The following is a 21,510-nucleotide window of genomic DNA, read 5'->3' as shown; positions in this document are numbered from 1 at the left end:
AAAAGACTTGCCCTGGCTGGTGTGGCTCAGTCATCCCATATAACAAAAGGTTGCTGGTTCAATCCTCAGTTGGGGCAACCAATAGATGTTCTCTCTCACAGTGATGTTTCTCTTTCTCTCTCTCTCCTTCTCTGTCTCCCTCTCCGCCTTCTTCCCTCCCTTCCCTTCTCTCTAAGATCAATAAGCATATCCTCAGGTGAGGATTAAAAAATTCTTTTTAAGAGACTGTCATTTCCCCATTGTATATTCTTGCCTCCTTTGTCATCTATTAACTGTGTAAGCAAGGATTTATTTTTTGGCTATTTTGTTCCATTGATCTATGTGTCTGTTTTTATGCTGGTACCATCTACAATCTACACTAATAAAAGACAAACATGCCTATTGACCATACCTTTGCTACGCCTTAAGCCAGGGGTCCTCAAACAACGGCCCATGGGCCACATGCAAATACAAATATTGTATTTGTTCCCATTTTGTTTTTTTACTTCAAAATAAGACATGTGCAGTGTGCGTAGGAATTTGTCCATAGGTTTTTTTTAAACTATAGTCCAGCCCTCCAACGGTCTGAGGGACAGTGAACTGGCCCCCTGTTTAAAAAGTTTGAGGACCCCTGCCTTAAGCCATGCCCACCAGACAATCAGAACGACTATATGCAAATTAACCCAACCAAGATGGCAGCCGGCAGCCACAGAGCTGGAGCGAGCAGGAGGCTTGGTTGCCCAGTGATGGAGGAAGCGAAGCTTCCCGCCTACCACAGCCGGCTCTGAGCTCCACTCAAGGCTACAAAGTTTCAATTATAGAAGGTAAATAAATCCCAGAATAAAACAAAAAAGAAAAAAAGGAGAGACTGGGAGCTTCTGTCACCAGGAGGCTTGGCCAGCCTGAAAACGGCCCTCAGCCCCTCACCCAGACTGGCCAGGCACCCCAGGGTGGTGGTGGGAGCCTCTCCCACCCCCTCAGCAGTACTAAGGATGTCCGACTGCTTAGGCCTGCTCCCTGCTGGTAAGTGGACATCCTCCTAGGGCTGCCGGGCTGCCAGAGGGATGTCTGATTGCCAGCTTAGGCCCGATCCCCCAGGGAGTGGGCCTAAGCCAGCAGGTGGACATCCTCCAAGGGGTCCCAGACTGAAAGAGGGCACAGGCCGGGCTGAGGGACCCCCCTGAGTGCACAATTTTTTGTGCACCAGGCGTCTAGTACTGTTTTATAATAGGCACAGTTTGCTGACCACTGGTGTAGGGTGTGTGTGTGTTCACATCTTTTTTGTTGTTGATGTTCACATCTTTTTTTATCCATTCATCCGTCAGTGAACTCTTGGGTTGTTTTCATATCTTGGCTATTGCAAATAATGCTTCAATGGACACAGGGATGGGGGATATCTTTTTGAATTAGTGTTTCGTATTCTTCGGATAAACACCCAGAAGTGGAATAATTCAATCATATGGTAGTTTTATTCTTAATTTTTAAGGGAATATCCACACTGCTTCATAGTGGCTGTAATTTACATTCCCACCAATAGTGCACAAAGGGCTCCCTTTTCTTTGCATCCTATTCCTTGCTTATTAGTTCTTGTCTTTTTGATGATAGCCATTTTTAAAAAATATATATTTTTATTGTTTTCAGAGAGGGAGAGGGAGAGAGAGAAACATCAATGATGAGAGAGTATCATTGATCAGTTGCCTCCTGCCTGCCCCCCACTGCGATTGAGCCCGCAACCCGAGCATGTGCCCTTGATCGGAATCAAACCCGGGACCTTCCAGTCTGCAGTCCAATGCTCTATCCACTGAGCCGAACCAGCTAGGGCTGATGATAGCCATTTTAATAGATGTGAGGTGATATCTCAATGTGGTTTTAACTTGCATTTCCCTGATGTTGAAGAACTTTGTGTGTGCCAACTGGCCATATGTACAACTCCTTTGGAAAAATATTTATTCAGATCCTCTGCCCATTTTTGTTGTTGTTAATCCTCACCCAAGGATTTTTCCCCCATTGATTTTTAGAGAGAGTGGAAGAGAGGGGGGAGAGAGAGAGAGAGAGAGAGAGAGAGAGAGAGAGAGAGAGAGAAGAGAGACATTGATATGAGAGAGACAAATTAATTGGTTGCCTCTTGCATGTGCCCTGACTGGGACCAGGGATTGAGCTTGCAATCGAGGTATGTGCCCTTGACTGGAATCAAACCAGAGACTGTTAGTCCATGGGCCAATGCTCTCACCACTGAGCAACCCAGCCAGGGCTCCTCTGCCCATTTTAAAATCAGGTTGGTTGTTTCGTTGTTGTTGGTGAGTTATATGACTTCTGTATATAGTGTGTATATTAACCCCTATCAGATGTGTAACTTGCAACTATCTTTCCCATCCAGTGGGTTACCTTTTCCTTTTACTGATGGTTTCCCTTGCTGTGCAGAAGCTATTTATTTATTTACTTATTTTTCAAAGAAGGGATTGCTAGTCAATTGTTTTTTAAAATATATTTTTATTGATTTCAGAGAAGAAGGGAGAGGGAGACAGATAGAAACATCAATGATGAGAGAGAATCATTGATCACCTGTCTTCTGCACACCCACTTCTGGGGATTGAGCTCACAACCTGGGCATGTGTCCTTGACCAGAATCGAACCTGGGACCCTTCAGTCCGCAGGCCGATGCTCTATCCACTGAGCCAAACCGGCTAGGGCTGTGCAGAAGTTTTTTAGTTCCATGTGGTACCACTTTTTGTTTGTTTGTTTGCTTTTGTTTCCCTTGCTGTTAGAGTCTAATCCACAAAAACATCACTACCAGTAAGGCTGATGTCCAGCAGCTTAATGCCTGTGTCTTCTTCTATGTATTTTACGGTTTCAGGTCTTACGTTCAAGTCTTTAATCCATTTTGAGTTAATTTTGTGTATGGTGTCACATAGAGGTCTATTTCATCCTTTTGCATGTGGCTGCCCATTTTTTTCCAGCACCGTTTACTGAAGAGACTTTCCTTTCTCCATTCTATATTAACCCCTATCAGATGTGTGATTTGCAACTATCTTTTTCTATCCAGTGGGTTCCTTTTCCTTTTGCTTGACTCCTTTGTTGTAAATTAGTCTTTCCAGGAGGGAGGCGAGTTTGATTCCAGGAGCTTGATTAAGCCTGAGGGCGGGCTCTTGTTTGGCACACAGCTGGGGGCCTACGGAGGTGCTTTCAGCGAACTTGTGCAGGTGGAATCCATCGTTGCGCTCTCCCCGGGCCTTCCTCCAGCTCACCGGTATCTCCCAGAAGGACCTTATTTTTGCAGCTGCTGCCAGGGAACCCCTCTACCTTGCCTGGCTCTGGTGGCCCTGGGGGCTTAGCCTGTGGGTCCCACAGGACTTGAGCCAACAGAGAAAACGTCCTTAAACTGCCGCCGCCACCAAGGCACAGCAAGAAGCCACCGATCCAGGAGCTCTTTCTGTGGGAAGCGCGCCATTAGCTTATTATGACAGTTGCCTCGGGGACAGACTCCTAACCAAAGACACATCTATGGGCTGATGTAATCCTTTCTGGGGACCTCAGAGGTAGGCACTGTCTTTCCACTCTCCCCTGGCCATGCTCTGGAGTGCCAGTATCGCCCCAGGAGAGCTGCTACATGTATCTGGTGTCCTGGTTTTTTGGGCTGCGGCCCGCCCAGGGGATTCCCCTTGATTTCCTGGCTCTGGTGGCCAAGGGGAGCTTGGGTTTTGGGGTCAACATTCTAGCCAACTGTGCTGCCCGGCCAGGGCTAAGAGGTGGCTGTTTTATCTAATGTATAGAAACCATCACAGAGAATCAAGTAAAATGAAGAAACAAAGGAATATGTTTCAAATGAAAGAACAAGATAAAAACTCAGGAAAAAAACTTAATAAAATGGAGATAAGTAATTTACCTGATAAAAAGTTCAAAGTAATTGTCACCAAACTCAGGAAAAGAACTAATGAACACAGTAAGAACTACTTCAACAGAGAGGGAAAAATAAGACAGTACCTAAGAGAAGTCACAGAGCAAAAAACGCAAAACTGAACTGAAAAATACACTAGAAGGCTTCAACAGACTAGAAATGAAAGAAAGGATCAGTGGACTCAAGGATAACAATGGAACTCACCCCATCAGAGTAGCAAAAAGAAAAAAGCAATTTTAAAAGAACAATAGGAGAAACCAAGATGGGGGCATAGGTTAATGCAGGAGATCGCTGCCTCGAACAACCACTTCAGAGATATAACCAAAGGACAGAACGGACATCATCCAAAACCACAGGAAGGCTGGCTGAGTGGAAATTCTACAACTAGGAGGAAAGAGAATATCATACCCAGACTCAGAGGAGGCGCAGTGCTGAAGTGAAATACTCAGGTGCGGAGTGCGCGCGCGCGGAGCGGGCCGGTGGTGGAGGGCGCGGTTGTTGTTTTCAATCGGGAGGGAGTTTCAGACTCTGAGCTCCAGATCCAGGCGAGTCTCTGGGGACCCAGACTCAAACGGGAGAAGCGGGACTGTCTGGCTTCGGTCGGAACTCAAAGGCAGCTTTCTCTCCGAGGTTTGCAGCCATTGCTGGGACTCTGAGAGGCAGAGCCCCTGGGGAAGGAACTGAGAGCAGCCATAACTGCTCGCTCCGGCCCGCCCTGTAGATCCCCTGGGACCCGCCCCGCCCAAGCCCTGCGCAGAACCATTTGCCGGATAGCCTCAGGCAAAGGCTAGATTAGCACCGCCCTAGAGATCCAGCACAGAAGCCCTCCCACTGCAGACACAGCGGACTCTCATAGCCAGTTAGCCTGGAGGTCAAATCACCCCCGGTATTGCCCACATCAATCAAGGCTTAAAGGCAACAAGACTGCGCACAACGACCACTAGGGGGTGTACCAAGAAAGCATAACAAAATGCGGAGACAAAGAAACAGGACAAAACTGTCAATGGAGGATATTGAGTTCAGAACCACACTTTTAAGGTCTCTTAAGAACTGTCTAGAAGCTGCCGATAAACTTAGTAAGGCCCTCGAAAAGACTGGTGAGACCGCCGATAAATGTTGTGAGATCCTCAAGAAATCTAATGAGACCCTCGATCTTATATTGGGGAACCAACTAGAAATTAAGCACACACGGACTGAAATAACGAATATTATACAGACTCCCGACAGCAGACCAGAGGAGCGCAAGAATCAAGTCAATGATTTGAAATGCGAGGAAGCAAAAAACACCCAATGGGAAAAGCAAAATGAAAAAAGAATCCAAAAATGCGAGAATAGTGTAAGGAGCCTCTGGGACAGCTTCAAGCGTACCAACATCAGAATTATCGGGGTGCCAGAAGATGAGAGAGAGCAAGATATTGAAAACCTATTTGAAGAAATAATGACAGAAAACTTCCCCCACCTGGTGAAAGAAATGGACTTACAGGTCCAAGAAGCGCGGAGAACCCCAAACAAAAGGAATCCAAAGAGGACCACACCAAGACACATCATAATTAAAATGCCAAGAGCAAAAGACAAAGAGAGAATCTTAAAAGCAGCAAGAGAAAGAAACCCAGTTACCTACAAGGGAATACCCATACGACTGTCAGCTGATTTCTCAACAGAAACTTTGCAGGCCAGAAGGGAATGGCAAGAAATATTCAAAGTGATGAATACCAAGAACCTACAACCAAGATTACTTTATCCAGCAAAGCTATCATTCAGAATTGAAGGTCAGATAAAGAGCTTCACAGATAAGGAAAAGCTAAAGGAGTTCATCATCACCAAACCAGGATTATATGAAATGCTGAAAGGTATCCTTTAAGAAGAGGAAGAGGAAGAAAAAGGTAAAGATACAAATTATGAACAACAAATATGCATCTATCAACAAGTGAATCTAAGAATCAAGTGAATAAATAATCTGATGAACAGAATGAACTGGTGATTATAATAGAATCAGGAACATAGAAAGGGAATGGACTGACTATTCTTGGGGGGGAAAGGGGTGTGGTAGATTCGGGAAGAGACTGGACAAAAATCGTGCACCTATGGATGAGGACAGTGGGTGGGGAGTGAGGGCGGAGGGTGGGGCGGGAACTGAGAGGAGGGGAGTTATGGGGGGGGAAAAAGAGGAACAAATGTAATAATCTGAACAATAAAGATTAAAAAAAAAAAAAAAAGAACAATAGCTTAAGGGACTTATGGAACAACATCAAGAGGGCTAACATTTGTATTATAAGGGTCCCGCAAGGGAAAGAGAGAAAGGGGCAGAAAACTTATTTGAAGAAATAATGGCTGAAAACTTCTCTAACTTGAGAAAGGAAATAGATATTAAAATATAAAAATTATATATTAAAAAGATACAGGAAGCCCAGAAAGTTCCAAATAAGATGAACCCAGAGACCCACGCTGAGACACATTACTATTTAAAAAGTCAAAAGTTAAAGACAATGAGAGAATCTTAAAAGCAGCAAGAGGAAAACAACTTGTCACTACAAGGACCTCCCTACCTCCTCTCCCCCGCCTAAGGTTATCAATAGATTTTTCAGCAGAAACTGCAGTCTAAAAGGGAGTAACACAATATTTTACACATACTGGATGTCCTAGGGAGAGAAGTAGGACAAGAAAAATAAACAAGAGATGTAATAATTGGAAAGAAAAAACTGACATTTACCAATAAAATTAAAAATGTAAACAATGTAAACAATGGACACTTTTTAAATATATATATATTTCTTTATTGATTTCAGAGAGGAAGGGAGAAGGAGAGAGAAATAGAAACATCAATGATGAGAGAGAATCATTAATTGGCTGCCTCCTGCACGCCCCCCACTGGGGATCAAGCCCTCAACCCAGGCATGCGCCCTTGGCCGGAATCGAACCTGGGACTCTTCAATCTGCAGGCTGACGCTCTATCCACTGAGCCAAACTGGCCAGGGCCACAATGGACACTTTTAAGAATAATTTTAAAAACTGTGTTAAGGCCCTAACTGGTTTGGCTCAGAGGATAGAGCATCAGCCTGCAGATTGAAGGGTCCCAGGTTTGATTCCACCTAAGGGCATGTACCTTGGTTGCGGGCACATCCCCAGTGGGAGGTGTGCAGGAGGCAGCTGATCAATGTTTCTCTCTCATCAATGTTTCTAACTCTCTATCCCTCTCCTTCCCTCTCTGTAAAAAATCAATAATATATATATATATTTAAAAACTGTTAAGGTAAAACCAAGCTTTTTATATGATAATATAAGTGAATATCTTCATGATCTTTGGGGAGGGTACCTTGTGTCATGTGCCTTCATCATTTAATCTAGTCATCACAGCAAGCCTATAATCGAGTAGCAATGCTACTATTTTACAGATGAGAGACTGGCACAAGAGTCCCATATCCTGTAACTAGTAAGTGGCAGCGTTGGGATTTAAACCAAGATCTATATTTTACAGTCTATGTGTTCTTTTTTCCTTTTACTCTATGTATATGTGTATGTTTTTATATGTATACTAGAGGCCTGGTGCACGAAATTCATGCATGGTGGTGGGGGTGGGGGTCCCTTAGCCTGGCCTGCGCCCTCTTGCAATCCAGGACCCCTTGGGGGATGTCTGACTGCCAGTTTAGGCCCAATCCCTGCAGTTGGACATCCAACAGTCAGACATCCCTCTGGCAATCCAGGACCATGCCCTCCCAACCACTCGCCTGCCTGCGCACTCCTTACTGCTCGCCTGCCTGCCTGCCTGCTCAGTGCACATCACAGCGACCAGTCATTCTGGTCATTTCGTCGTAAAGGTCACTTAGGCTTTTATATATATATATATATATATATATATATATATATATATATATAGAGAGAGAGAGAGAGAGAGAGAGAGAGAGAGAGAGAGAGAGAGAGACTAGAGGCCCGGTGCACAAAAATTTGTGCACTTGGGGGAAGGGGGGTCCCTCAGTCCGGCCTGTGCCCTCTCGCAGTCTGGGACCCCTCGGGAGATAACGACCTGCTGGCTTAGGCCTGCTCCCGGGTGGCAGAGGGCAGGCCCAATCCCTAGGTGCAGCCCCTCGTCGGGCTCAGAGCAGGGCCGATTGGGGAGTTGGAGCACCACCCCCTGTCACGCACAGAGCAGGGCGGATTGGGAGGTTGTGATGCCACCCTCAGTCATGCTCAGGGTAGGGCTGATTGGGGGGTTGGGCACCGCCCCCTGTCACACTCAAGGCAGGGTCGATGGGGAGGTTGCGGCGCCACCCCCTGTCATGCACAGAGCAGGGCCCATCAGGGGGGTTGGAGCTCCGTACCCTGTCACACACAGAGCAGGGCAGATCAGGGGTTGGGGGCGCCGCCACTGTCACACTCAGGGCAGGGCCGATGGGGAGGTTATGGCTCTACCCCGTCACACACAGAGCAGGGCCCGTGAGGAGGGGTGGGTTGGGGCGCCGCACCCTGTCACACACAAAGCAGGGCCGATCAGGGGGTTGGGGCGCCGCACCCTTTCACACACAGAGCAAGGCCGATCAGGGGGTTGGGGCGCCGCACCCTGTCACACACAGAGCTGCAGGGTGATCAGGGGGTTGGGCACCTTCCCCTGTCACAAACAGAGCAGGGCGGATAGGGAGGTTGTGGCCCTGCCCCCGTCACACACAGAGCCGCAGGGCGATCAGGGGGTTTGGGCGCTGCCCCCTGTCACGCTGATCCTGGTGCCAGGAGGCCTCACAGCTCCGTTGATCCTGGTGCTGGGAGGCATATTACTCTTTTACTATATAGGATAGAGGCCTGGTGCATGGGTGGGGGCCAGCTGGTTTGCCCTGAAGGGTGTCCTGGATCAGGGTGGGAGTCCCCACTGGGGTGCCTGGCCAGCCTAGGTGAGGGGATGATGGCTGTTTGCAGCTGGTCACACACCCTTCAGGGTTGGGGTCCCCACTGGGGTGCCTGGCCAGTCTGGGTGAGGGGCTGAGGGTTGTTTTCAGGCTGGCGGGTGACTGAAGCTCCCAACTGCTCCTTTTTTTCTTTTTTTTTTTTATTCTGGGCCAGCTTTAGCTCTGACTCCAGCTCTGAGGCCTCTGCTGCTGAAAGCAGGTATCTGGTTTGTTTGGGTTCTATAATCAAAACACTGTATCAACTCCAGCTCTGAGATCCCAGCTCACTGAAAGCAGGTTTTTGGGATTTTGTTTAGCTTCTATATTTGTAACTATGTTTCAAACTGCAAGCTCAGAGACCAGCAAGGCAGGCAGGGAACGTTGGTTTCCTCTGTCACTGAAGCAAGCAAGCCTCATGTTAGTTTCAAGATGCCTGGCTGTAGGCCGCCATCTTGGCTGGAAGTTAATTTGCATATCGTCCTGATTAGCCAATGGGAAGGGTAGCGGACATATGCTAATTATCATGTTTCTCTTTTATTAGATAGGATATACATACATTTGTATATGTGCTCTTAATATATGTATATACTTTATATATATATTATGATCTAAATGTATATATATGCCATATATATGTATGTACACACCCATTTTTTTTTAAGTTATTGGTTTGAGAGAGAAAGAGAAACATCAATTTGTTGTTCCACTTATTTATGCATTCATTGGTTGACTCCTGTAGTACCCTTACCGGGGATCAAACCTGTAACCTTGGTGTATCAGGACAATACTCTAACCAACTGATCTACCTCGCCATGGCCCACACACCCACTCTTAATATATGATATATAAATTGAAATAATTCTTGACAGACAGATGGTAGGTAGGTAGATAAACATTCCTTCTCTCTACTTACCACTGCACATCCCTTTAATATATTGCCATGGCTAATGACTAAACCACATGGTACCCATCTATAGCACAGGCTTTAAAAATAATTGTACGTATGCCATAGAATTGTTGAAATAATTAAATGGGAAAATACGTGTTAAGTACTTAACATAATACCAGGCTCAATACATGATGGCAATTGCTATTATTAACTACTATCTATATAGTAGACAACTTGGTCTGAATATACCCCATGCTTTCTTTCCTTCTGGGAATCCTCAATGATGAGAGTTGACACAGATCCCAAAGGCGAGTCTGGGGGTTGTGTACCTAGGACTGGATGTATACAGGCAGTGAGTCTGTGACTATTATGTACCTAGTGTTTGGGGGCTTTGGCTGTACAGTGGCTCACAGTTACTCAACATAAAGTTATCGAAACCAACTTCTACTTCCCCCAGAGCACAATCTGCAAATGAGCCTAGATCTGAAACAGCCACTGGGTGGGGGGAAGTGAGGAGGCAGTAAGCAGGGCATTTTATTCTTTCACTGCTCTACAGCTCAGGGTCAAAGCAGGGAGTTTCCAGGCTCTATATTTTGTTTTAAAAAGCAGCATATACTGCCAAACCGGTTTGGCTCAGTGGATAGAGCGTTGGCCTGCGGACTCAGGGGTCCCAGGTTCGATCCCGGTCGGGGGCATGTACCTTGGTTGCGGGCACATCCCCACTGGGGGGCGTGCAGGAGGCAGCTGATCGATCTCTCTCATCGATGTTTCTGGCTCTCTATCCCTCTCCTCTCCCTTCTTCTCTGTAAAAAATCAATAAAATATATATTTTTTTAAAAAGCAGCATATAGGAGAAGTCGGGGAAAGATAGAAGGCGCAGGCATTTAAGCAGATGATTCTACAGTTTTCTTCAAATTTGTGTTTTTTAAATAGTTGTATTTTACTCACCACCACTGCACAGAGATTATATTTAGGATGTTTCCGGAAAACTGGACAAATGTAAGGAGTAAGGTCCAAGTTAGTGAGTGGGTAATGAATATCGGTTCTCAGTTTCCTTTTCATTGTACCCAGAATGTCAAACCTGGAGCGACAATAAACGTGTGAAATGAAAAGTGAGTCTGTGCGGCACTCAGGAATGAAGTCCCCATACCTTGCCCAAATCTAAGTACAGTTCAAAGTAATTTCTCAAACAGATTATTTGGTGCAGATGTGTTCACAGAAGTGTTTCATATCTGCATATACTTAGGAGCTCTACATCCACAGGCCTTGTCAACACCGAGACTGGAGAGGGCCAAGAGCTCGAGTCAGGACCTGAGGCAGTGTGGAGTCAATCCGGGGGGCTCCGGGGAGAAGGAGCCACACTGGCAGCACCTGGAGACTTCACTGCAGAGTGGCTGGTGCGTTCACTCTAGCCAAGCTGCCTCAGTTTCCCTCTTCTGGATATCAGCACACGTGGTCTTGGCGGTGGCCAGCTTGCCAGCTCTTAGGCTTTAACATCTCTTTAATAGGATAAAATTTTGTGAAACGCTTGCCACATTCTCTATTTGCTATATGGAGCAGCAGTTCCCATCTGAGTCCATCGCAGAATCACCCCGGAGCTCCTTAAAAATAAGTTAGGTTCATTTTGGAAAAATGGCTGATTTAGGTCTGGGGCAGGGCAATTCCTGGATGAGCCTGAGGTAGGCTATGCCTGAAAGCAAGAAGCCTTGTTTGCACAAATGAAGGGACCATATGACCCAGCAATCCTATGCCTAGGTATCATATGAAAAGAAATGAAAACTTATATCCACATGAAAATCCATATGCTAATGTTTATAGCAGCTGTATCCGCATCTGCCTCAAACCGGACACAACCCAAATGTTCATCAACTGGTGAATGTGGTTCCTTCATAAAAGTGACTACTACACAGCAATAAAAATACTACACTACACTGCTCTACAACACACCACGAATTCATCTCAGAAACATGGTGCTAAGTAAAAGAAGCCAAACTCAAAAGGCTGCATATAGTATAACACAGGGCATTCTGGAAAAAGCAAAACTGTAAGGATAGAAATCAGATCAGAAATTTCCAGGGGCTGAGAGCAGAGAAGGGACTGATTATTAAGGAGCATGAGAAAGCTTTTGGGGGTGATAGAGATAGTCTATATGTTGGCTGATGGTCACATGACTGTGTGCATTTTTAAAAATTCATAAAACTGTGCATCTAACAAGGATGAATTTTGTGCCTGCAATTATATTTTATTAAAACTAAATGAGCTAACTAATGAGGTAACAAAAGCTTGAAGGGATCTCACTGGCCAATTTTAAACAACTTGAACATCAAGAAGAACGATGATAGTAATGGATACGGAACACATAAGGTTTAAGTGTCTGTAGGTCCAGAGTGATACCAATTACAGGGGGAAAACTACAGCTTTAAATGGCGAGATCTTGCAGTCACCACCTTACCTAAGAGATCAAACCTAACAGTACTAATAGTGAGAGAAACTCTTATGGTGTGCCTCCTGATGCAAAGTGATCAGCACACAACATCATCTATGCCAAATTCTTGCTAAAAATAAAATACAATAAAACAAAAATTTAGCCTGGCCCGGCTGGTGTGGCTCAGTGGTTGAGTGTCCACCTAGGAACCAGAAGGTCACAGTTCAATTTCCAGTCAGGGCACATGCCTGGGTTTCGGGCTCAATCCCCAGTGTGGCTGCAGGAGGCAGCTGATCAGTGATTCTCCCTCATCATTGATGTTTCTATCTCTGTCTCCCTCTCCCTTCCTCTCTGAAATCAATAAAAATAAATTTTTTAAAAATTTAGCCTGAATCTAACCATGAGGAAACAGTTAACTAAATCCAGAGCAAGACACAGTCTAAACCAGTGATGGCGAACCTTTTGAGCTCGGCGTGTCAGCATTTTAAAAAACCCTAACTTAGCTGAAACCTGTTTGGCTCAGTGGATAGAGCGTCGGCCTGCGGACTGAAAGGTCCCAGGTTCGATTCTGGTTAAGGGCATGTACCTGAGTTGCGGGCACATCTCCAGTAGGAGATGTGCAGGAGGCAGCTGATCGATGTTTCTAACTCTCTCTCTCCCTTCCTCTCTGTAAAAAATCAATAAAATATATTTTTAAAAAAAACACAAAAAACCCTAACTTAACTCTGGTGCCGTGTCACATATAGAAATTTTTTGATATTTGCAACCATAGTAAAACAAAGATTTATATTTTTGATATTTATTTTATATATTTAAATGTCATTTAACAAAGAAAAATCAACCAAGAAACTGAGTTCACGTGTCACCTCTGACATGCGTGTCAGAGGTTCGCCATCACTGGTCTAAACAATGGGCTCCTCAAAGGCTCAATATAAGAAAAAAAAAAGTTTAGATATATAAAAAGGGGGAAAGACTGTTCTAGATTGAAAGAGACAGCCAAATGCAATGTAGGACCCTTGATTGGATTCTAGATTTCAAAAAAGTAATAAAAGACATTTTGGGGATGGGAGAAATCAGGATGGACTGTATCGTAGGTGATATAAAATTATTGTCACATTTCTTAGGCGTGACAATGGCGATTGTGCAGGAGAATGTCCTTATTCTCAGGTGACACGTGGTGGAGTATCTAAGCATGAAATGCCATGTGCTGCGTCTTACTTCAGATGGTTCAGCTAAGAAAATGGAGGGGGGAAGGAGGGAGAGGAGAGACAGAAAAGAGAAAGGAAATGTGGCAAAGTGTCACCAACTAATGGACGTTTTAGGGCAGATGGGTATTCATGACATAGTTTCAACTTCTTTGTGGATTCGAAAGTTTCAAAATAAAGTTTGGTGGGGGAAAATAAAAATTAAAATAGGAATGCTTAGACTCTGCCTCAGACCTGTGGAATCAGAATTTGTACTGGTGGGGTCAGGGAATTTATTTTTTAAAAGCACTCAAAGTGAATGCCAAATGTCCATCTATAGATGAACAGATAAACAAAATCTGGCATACATACAGTGGAATATTACTCAGCCATAAAAAGGAACGAACTTCTGGTACACATGGACGAACCTAGAAAACATGATGCTAAGTGAAACAGGCCAGCAGAAAGGATGGATGCTGTTTGATTCCACTTACATGAAGCACCTGAAATAGGCAGAATTATAGACCCAGAAAGTAGATGAGAGGTTACCTGGGGCTAGGGGATGAGGAATGGGGAGTTATTGCTTAATGAGTGCAGAGTTTCTGCTTGGAATGATGAAAACATTTTGGAAATAGTGGTGATTGTTGCACAACATAGATGTAATTAATGCCAACAAAGTATACATTTAAAACGGTCTAAAATGGCAAATTTTATGTTACATATACTAGTATTTTACCACAAAATTTAAAAAATCAGTGTAATATATTGGATACCATTGAATTGTACACTTTAAGTGGATGTATTGCATGGTATTGAATTCTATCTTGATAAAGCTGTTCAAAAAATATACTCGCCCTAGCTGGTTTGGCTCAATGGATAGAGCATCGGCCTGCGGACTGAAGGGTCCCAGGCACATTGCCCGGGTTGCAGGCTCGATCCCCAGTAGGGGGCGTGCAGGAGGCAGCCGATCAATGATTCCCCCTCATCTTGGATGTTTCTCTCTCTCTCTCCCTCTCCCATCCTCTCTGAAATTAATAAAAATATATTTTTTAAAATATGCTCACAAAATGTCAAAATCCATACCTTTTCAAGTGAAAGATCATTATTTTCGGTGCTTTGGAAATGCTGGCCCTCACAGCTGCTTCTTGCTTAGTTTCACAAAAGGAGCAGTGAATCTGGTTGTTCCAGGTCAGCGTGTCTTGCTGGAAAAAGCACTGGAGACAGTCCTGTTGAGGTGAAGAAGCTTTGGGTGACCAGCTGGGCCCTCGGTGACCAGGCTCTGTTCATACTGCAGCCTCCGAAGAGCCTGTGAATACAGCCCCTGCTGCCTTCCTCGGCGCCAGCATCACAAACTGCACCTGGGAGGGGGGGCGGGGGGAGGGGGGAGGAGGGGGGATGGGGGGATGGGGATGACATCTCCCTGCAAAGGAGGTGCTTCCTGCTCACTTCCGTCACTGAAGTGGGCCCATGTGCCCATTGGGATCTAATCTCTGAATCAGCATGTTAACTTCAGAATAATATTGACGGTGAAGTTTCCACTAACCAGTCAGGCAGCTGTTTTACATTATTCGTCTCGTCACAGAAGTGACCTGGTGATTGGACAATGACCACATCTCAGTGTTTTGACCTGTGATTGGACCATGACCAAGTCTCGGGGTTTGAGGTGACCCATTTAAAGCCAGCAGAACAGAGAGAACGAGAACCCATGCCCGGGAGATGTCCTCAGTGTAGCCAGGTACCCTCAGCTCTGCAAACCATTAACCTAAAGGGGAGCAGGACAGATTCTGCCTTCAGTAGACACACCAGCACCTCATTTAGAGTCTTTGGGATTCGTTTCCAGCCATGTGTAGCCATTTGATCTGCGAACAAGTCCCGTTCTGAATTAGTAGGATTCTATTCTCCAATTCTGGTAAATGTGTATCACCCTGCGAGGAGACGCATTGCTCCCGCCTCCAACCTGTTCCCTGCCTTCTACCACCACACCCTCCGCTCCGTTAGCTTTTGGTATTATGGTGAAGAAAATTCAAGAAGTAAACTAAGGCACTAGATTCCATTCTATTTTCCCCACACACTTCACAGCTTTTGTCTAAAAATGTAACAGCTTGCCCTAACTGGTTTGGCCCAGTGGATAGAGCATCGGCCTGCGGACTGAAGGGTCCTGGGTTCGATTCTGGTCAGGGGCACATGCCGGGGTTGTGGGCTTGATCCCCAGTAGCGGGGCGTGCAGGAAGCAGCCAATCAATGAGTCTCTTTCATCACTGATGTTTCTATCTCTCCCTCTCCCTTCTTCTCTAAAATCAATAAAAAATATATTTTAAATATATATAAGTAAGAAAATATAAGAGCTCAAGGATGGGTCAGAATCTTTTATATCTAGTTCCCAAAATGGACCTACAGACCTTTGAGATAAGGAAAGGCCAAAAATTTTTTGCAGGAAAGTTTAAATTCCTTATATGTACCACGCCTTGACAACAGATCGAATAAACCCCATTAATCTTTTCAATTTTACAACAAGGTTTCTTTACTGAGTACACAGAAATGCAGTAGAAGTCACAGTAACTTTTGTCACTTTTCTATAAAATGTTATCATCATGGCTTCCATTTTTTTTTTTTTAAGCTATAAAGCAGCCCCTTTCTTACTAGAAAATACAGGAAACAGGCCTAAGAGAATCCAGGGCCGGATAGAACCAGACAAGAAAGCAAGCAGGAGTGAGAGCCCTACCTGGAGAGAGCACTTGTATTCAGATGGGATGGGGAGGGGGAGGACTGTGAAGACTTCGCTCCTGTAGGTGCAGTTCTCACACTTGAGGCACCTGATGCTGTAGCTGAGCTGCCCTTCAAACAGCCGGGTGACGATGGAGGCCTCGCTGGCAATCGCCTTCCTGCAGCACCTCGGAACAGACCCTGTCTCGCACGATCTTCTTCGGTGGAACTGCATCAAGGGATGGAAACCAATGACGGGTTATCAAAAAGGTTTTAATAGATGACTTGCCTTTTTTCTATCAGAACAATACACTGCCGCCAGAAACCATGTTGTGGATTCAGACAATACATAGAGAGAACTTCTTAAGAGCATGTAGTACGTGTGACTTCTGATAATCCAGCCAGTCGCCCCCTCAGTGAAGCTGAGGAGTGATACCCTAACCTGGTGACACACACATGGCCATGGCTCCGGAAGCTCACAGCCTCACGATGGAGTGACAGAAGCAGTTTCTGGGTAAGTTTCAGACTAGCTTTCAGTCATGCAAGCTGATCTGGAGATGCAATCCAGGAATTTGTTCTCTCCGCCAGTCCCTTCAGGCTATGCTCCCTAGCTACTTCTCCTTTTGTTAGAAAACACTTTTTATTTTTTAAATTATTTTTATTTCTTTTTAAATATATATATATATATATATATATACATATATATATATATATATATATATATATATATATATATACATTATTGATTTTTTACAGAGAGGAAGGGAGAAGGATAGAGAGGTAGAAACATCGATCAGCCGCCTCCTGCTCACTCCCTAGTGGGGATGTGCCCGCAACCAAGGTACATGCCCTTGACCGGAATCGAACCTGGGACCCTTCAGTCCGCAGGCTGACGCTCTATCCACTGAGCCAAACCGGTCAGGGCTATTTTTATTTCTTAATTAAAACTTTTTTCAATTACAGTTTACAGTCAATATTATGTTGTATTAGTTTCAGGGGTACAATATAATGATCAATCATATACTTTACAGAGTGCTCCACCTGATATTTCCAGTACCCACCTGGCACCACACACAGTTATTACAATACTAGAGGCCCGATGAACGAAATTTGTGCAAGAATAAGGCTTCCTTCCCCAGGCTGCTGGCACCAGCTTCCCTCTGGCCACCAGCAGTTTGGTCTTGGGAACCAGAATGCTGTTTATTTGTGACTGGCTGACAGTGAGAACCTAGGTGCTTTTTCTGACCACCACCCTCCCTCTGGCTAGAAAAAGTGCAGCCATGAATACTTTATAAGGAGTTAAACTGAACAATGGAACCGAGGGATGCAGATGAGAAGGACCAATGGCTATGTTGTGATCCTTTATGCTGAGTATTTCCTGGAGCCAGCAATGAGGACACCGCCTAACGTCAAGGACACATCTTTGGGGACTGTGGGTCTCCAGTCAAGGCAGAAGGCAGTGAGTCGTGTAAGTAAAAGCAAAACTCATAGTAAGTGGCAACTTCATGGGTTTATTAAATGTCCTAACTGACCGAGGGATTCAGGTTGGGCGTGTTTGGCATGAAGATGGAACGTTACGGTACACAGATCTGCCTGTAATCTAAGACCGAACTTAATAGTTTCTTGGGTTTGTTGTTCCCGGGAACACTTATTTTAAGTTGTAAAGTTCTGGATCTTATAACTCAGGAAGAATATTTTTTATTAAAAAATGTGATTTTCACTTTTAAAAAGTACTAGTAGGCCATGCAGATGTAATTGGCAAAGGGAACAGAATTAGTGGTTCCCACACCTTTTGATCCCTGGAAATACCAGGTGAGCTTTCCCAGAGCACAGCCCAGACATCCCCCCCACCCCCCAGCTCTGGGGCGAGGCCTGGCAGCTGCATCCTGACTCTTCCTGGTGGTTCTGATGACCGGCTAAGTTAGGGAAGCACAGACTACTCAGATGCTGACCTGAAGCCCCTCAGCACCTGTGCTTGGCACGAGCAGCAATACTGACCGAACAGACGAAGGAATGAAAAATGACAGTTGTGGATGGAGCTGAAGGTCTACCCTATGTCAAGGCCATTCATTGTACTGACCTTTTTCAGAGACTCATGAAGCTCGTTCAGGACATAAATCAAGAATTCCTGGGCGTCTTGTTGCGTCTTTTTCATAAACGTCGGGTAGAGGTTGCCAAGAGCTGACCGAAATATTTCTGGCGAGACACAGTCCGAGTCTCCAAGCCACATGTCCGTCATCACGTAGGCAAAAGCAGTGGCGACTTTGCTGCAGTCCCTGGGAGGAAGGGAGCTGCGTGTCTGGGGGCTCTCATGTAAGGGGACACCTCACACTCAAGCATGCGGGCCTCGGACCCCAAACACCCCAAACGGAGCTCCCTTCCCTTCCTGGCCGACCCCCCCCCCCCCCCCGCCCCCGACCCGCCCCACTGCACTCTCCCTAGCCAGCGGTTCTCAACCTGTGGGTCGCGACCCCTTTGGGGGTCGAACGACCCTTTCACAGGGGTCGCCTAAGACCATCGGAAAACACATATATAATTACATATTGTTTTTGTGATTAATCACTATGCTTTAATTACGTTCAATTTGTAACAATGAAATTGGGGTCACCACAACATGAGGAACTGTATTAAAGGGTCGCGGCATTGGGAAGGTTGAGAACCACTGCTAGACTGGTGTCTGGGCGCTGAAGCCCCCACCGGCTGGAACAGGGGCCCAGAGGTTCCCTCCCCAGCCCCGCCGGGGGGCGCGGGCGGGGCCGGCTGCAGGCAGCACCGCGGGCTTACTTGTGAAGAGCCGTGATGTACTTTCCGGAGAGAAAGTACTCCACCAGCGGCGAGATGCTGCAGAGACACTGCAGGACGGCGTTCATGTAGCACGTGTTGCCCAGGTTCCGCAGGCCCGTCACGCCCTGCAAGTGCGGCTGGCTCCCGCCCGTGTGCGCTGGGGGGCCGTGGCAGGGGTCTGCACACTCGGCACTGGGCGCCACAGGGAAAGAAAGGAGCGTTTTGAGGGAACAGAAGACTCAACCACAGAGCTTGTATGCACATCTGCATGACCCATGCACACAGACGTGGGGGTGGTGAGGGCCTGGGGGGGCGGCTCGAGGGGGTCAATGGGGGGAAAAGGGAGACCTATGTAATACTTTCAACAATAAAGATTTTTTTACAAATAATTTAAAAATATGTCTCTTTTCAGGGATGCCCCCTCTCACCACTCCTGTTCAACATAGTACTGGAAGTGTTAGCCATTGCAATTCGGCAAGAAGAAGAAATAAAAGGCATCCAAATTGGAAAAGAGGAAGTAAAACTGTCCTTATTTGCAGACGACATGATATTATACATACAAAACCCTAGAGATTCCATCAAAAAGCTACTAGACTTAATACATGAATTTGGCAATGTAGCAGGATACAAAATTAACCCCAAGAAATCTGAGGCATTTCTATACACCAATAGTGAACTTTCAGAAAGAGAGATTATAAAAACAATCCCGTTTACCATTGCACCAAAAAAATTAAGCTACCTAGGAATAAACTTAACTAAAGAGGTAAAAGACCTCTACTCAGAAAACTACAGGACGTTGAAAAAAGACATAGAGGAAGACATAAACAGATGGAAGAACATACCGTGTTCATGGATTGGTAGAATCAACATCATTAAAATGTCCATACTACCCAAAGCAATCTATAAATTCAACGCACTTCCCATTAAAATAACAACAGCATACTTCAGAGATCTAGAACGAACTTTCCAAAAATTCATCTGGAATAAAAGAAGACCCCGAATAGCTGCAGCAATCCTGAAAAAGAACAAAGTAGGTGGGATCTCAATACCAGATATCAAGTTGTATTACAAAGCCACTGTTCTCAAAACTGCCTGGTACTGGCACAAGAATAGGCATATAGATCAATGGAATAGAATAGAGAGCCCAGAAATCAGCCTGAACCAATATGCTCAATTAATATTTGACAAAGGAGGCAAGAACATACAATGGAGCCAAGATAGTCTCTTCAACAAATGGTGTTGGGAAAATTAGACAGATATATGCAAGAAAATGAAACTAGACCACCAACTTACACCATACACAAAAATAAACTCAAAATGGATAAAGGACTTAAATGTACGACAGGAAACCATAAAAATTCTAGAAGAATCCAAAGGCAAGAAAATCTCAGACATATGCCGAAGCAATTTCTTCACTGATACAGCTCCTAGGGCACTTGAAACTAAAGAAAAAATGAACAAATGGGACTACATCAAAATAAAAAGCTTCTGCACAGCAAAAGAAACCATCAACAAAACAACGAGAAAACCCACTGTGTGGGAAAACATATTTGCCAATGACATATCTGATAAGGGCCTAATCTCCAAAATTTATAGGGAACTCATACAACTTAACAAAAGGAAGATAAACAATCCAATCAAAAAATGGGCAAAGGACCTAAATAGACACCTTTCAAGAGAGGACATTCAGAAAGCCAAGAGACATATGAAAACATGCTCAAAGTCACTAATCATCCGAGAGATGCAAATCAAAACAGCAATGAGGTACCATCTCACACCTGTCAGACTGGCTATCATCAACAAATCAACAAACGACAAGTGCTGGAGAGGATGTGGAGAAAAAGGAACACTTGTGCACTGCTGGTGGGAATGCAGACTGGTGCAGCCACTATGGAAGACAGTATGGAGTTTCCTTAAAAAACTGAAAATGGAACTCCCATTTGACCCTGTGATCCCACTTCTAGGAATATATCCCAAGAAACCAGAAACACCAATCAGAAAGGATATATGCACCCCTATGTTCATAGCAGCACAATTCACCATAGCTAAGATCTGGAAACAGCCTAAGTGCCCCTCAGTAGATGAATGGATTAGAAAACAGTGGTACATCTACACGATGGAATACTATGCTGCTGTAAAAAGGAAGGAACTCTTACCATTTGCAACGTCATGGATGGAACTGGAGAGCATTATGCTAAGTGAAATAAGCCAGTCAATAAAGGAAAAATACCACATGATCTCACTCATTCATGGACAATAGAGACCATTCTAAACTTTTGAACAATAATAGATACAGAGGCAGAGCTGCCTCAAACAGATTGTCAAACTGCAGCGGGAAGGCCGGTGAGGGTTGGGGGGCAGGAGGGAGGGGGGTAAGAGATCAACTAAAGGACTTGTATGCATGCATATAAGCATAACCAATGGACATAAGACACTGGGTGATAGGGGAGGCTAGGGGACTGTCTAGGGCAGGGGGGGGGGGAATGGACACATATGTAATACCCTTTGTAATACTTTAAGCAATAAAAAATAAAAAAAATAAAAATATGTCTCTTTCAACTTCATGACACAGAATTCTTTTTTTTAATTTTTATCCTCACCCGGGGATATGTTTATTGATTTTAGAGAGGAAGGCAGAGAGAAAAAACATCGATGAGAGAGAGAAACATCCATCGGCTGCCTCCTGCCTCCTGTACGCCCCGACCAGGGGATGCAACCTTTTGTTGTACAGGACGGTGCTCCAATCAACTGAGCCACCCGGCCGGGGCCAGAAGCCT

General features: G+C 45.0%; 1 protein-coding gene across 1 annotated transcript in view; it reads right to left on the bottom strand.

Annotated features, from left to right (window-relative positions):
* Nucleotides 1-21,510, bottom strand: part of USP50 (ubiquitin specific peptidase 50) — a 33,937-nt gene that overhangs the window by 10,393 nt on the left and 2,034 nt on the right. The window contains exons 2-6 of the mRNA XM_059683490.1: nucleotides 18,734-18,925; nucleotides 18,030-18,225; nucleotides 15,969-16,178; nucleotides 14,330-14,472; nucleotides 10,586-10,718 (exon numbers count right to left, since the gene is read on the bottom strand). Coding sequence (XP_059539473.1) covers nucleotides 10,586-10,718; nucleotides 14,330-14,472; nucleotides 15,969-16,178; nucleotides 18,030-18,225; nucleotides 18,734-18,925 — 874 coding nt within the window. The remainder of the gene's footprint in view (nucleotides 1-10,585; nucleotides 10,719-14,329; nucleotides 14,473-15,968; nucleotides 16,179-18,029; nucleotides 18,226-18,733; nucleotides 18,926-21,510) is intronic.

This window comes from Myotis daubentonii, chromosome 1 (assembly GCF_963259705.1).
Source record: "Myotis daubentonii chromosome 1, mMyoDau2.1, whole genome shotgun sequence".
NCBI classification, from domain to species: Eukaryota; Metazoa; Chordata; class Mammalia; order Chiroptera; family Vespertilionidae; genus Myotis; species Myotis daubentonii.
The sequence above is the reverse complement of the archived record's forward strand: the minus strand, read 5'-3'. Positions and strand labels throughout refer to the sequence as shown.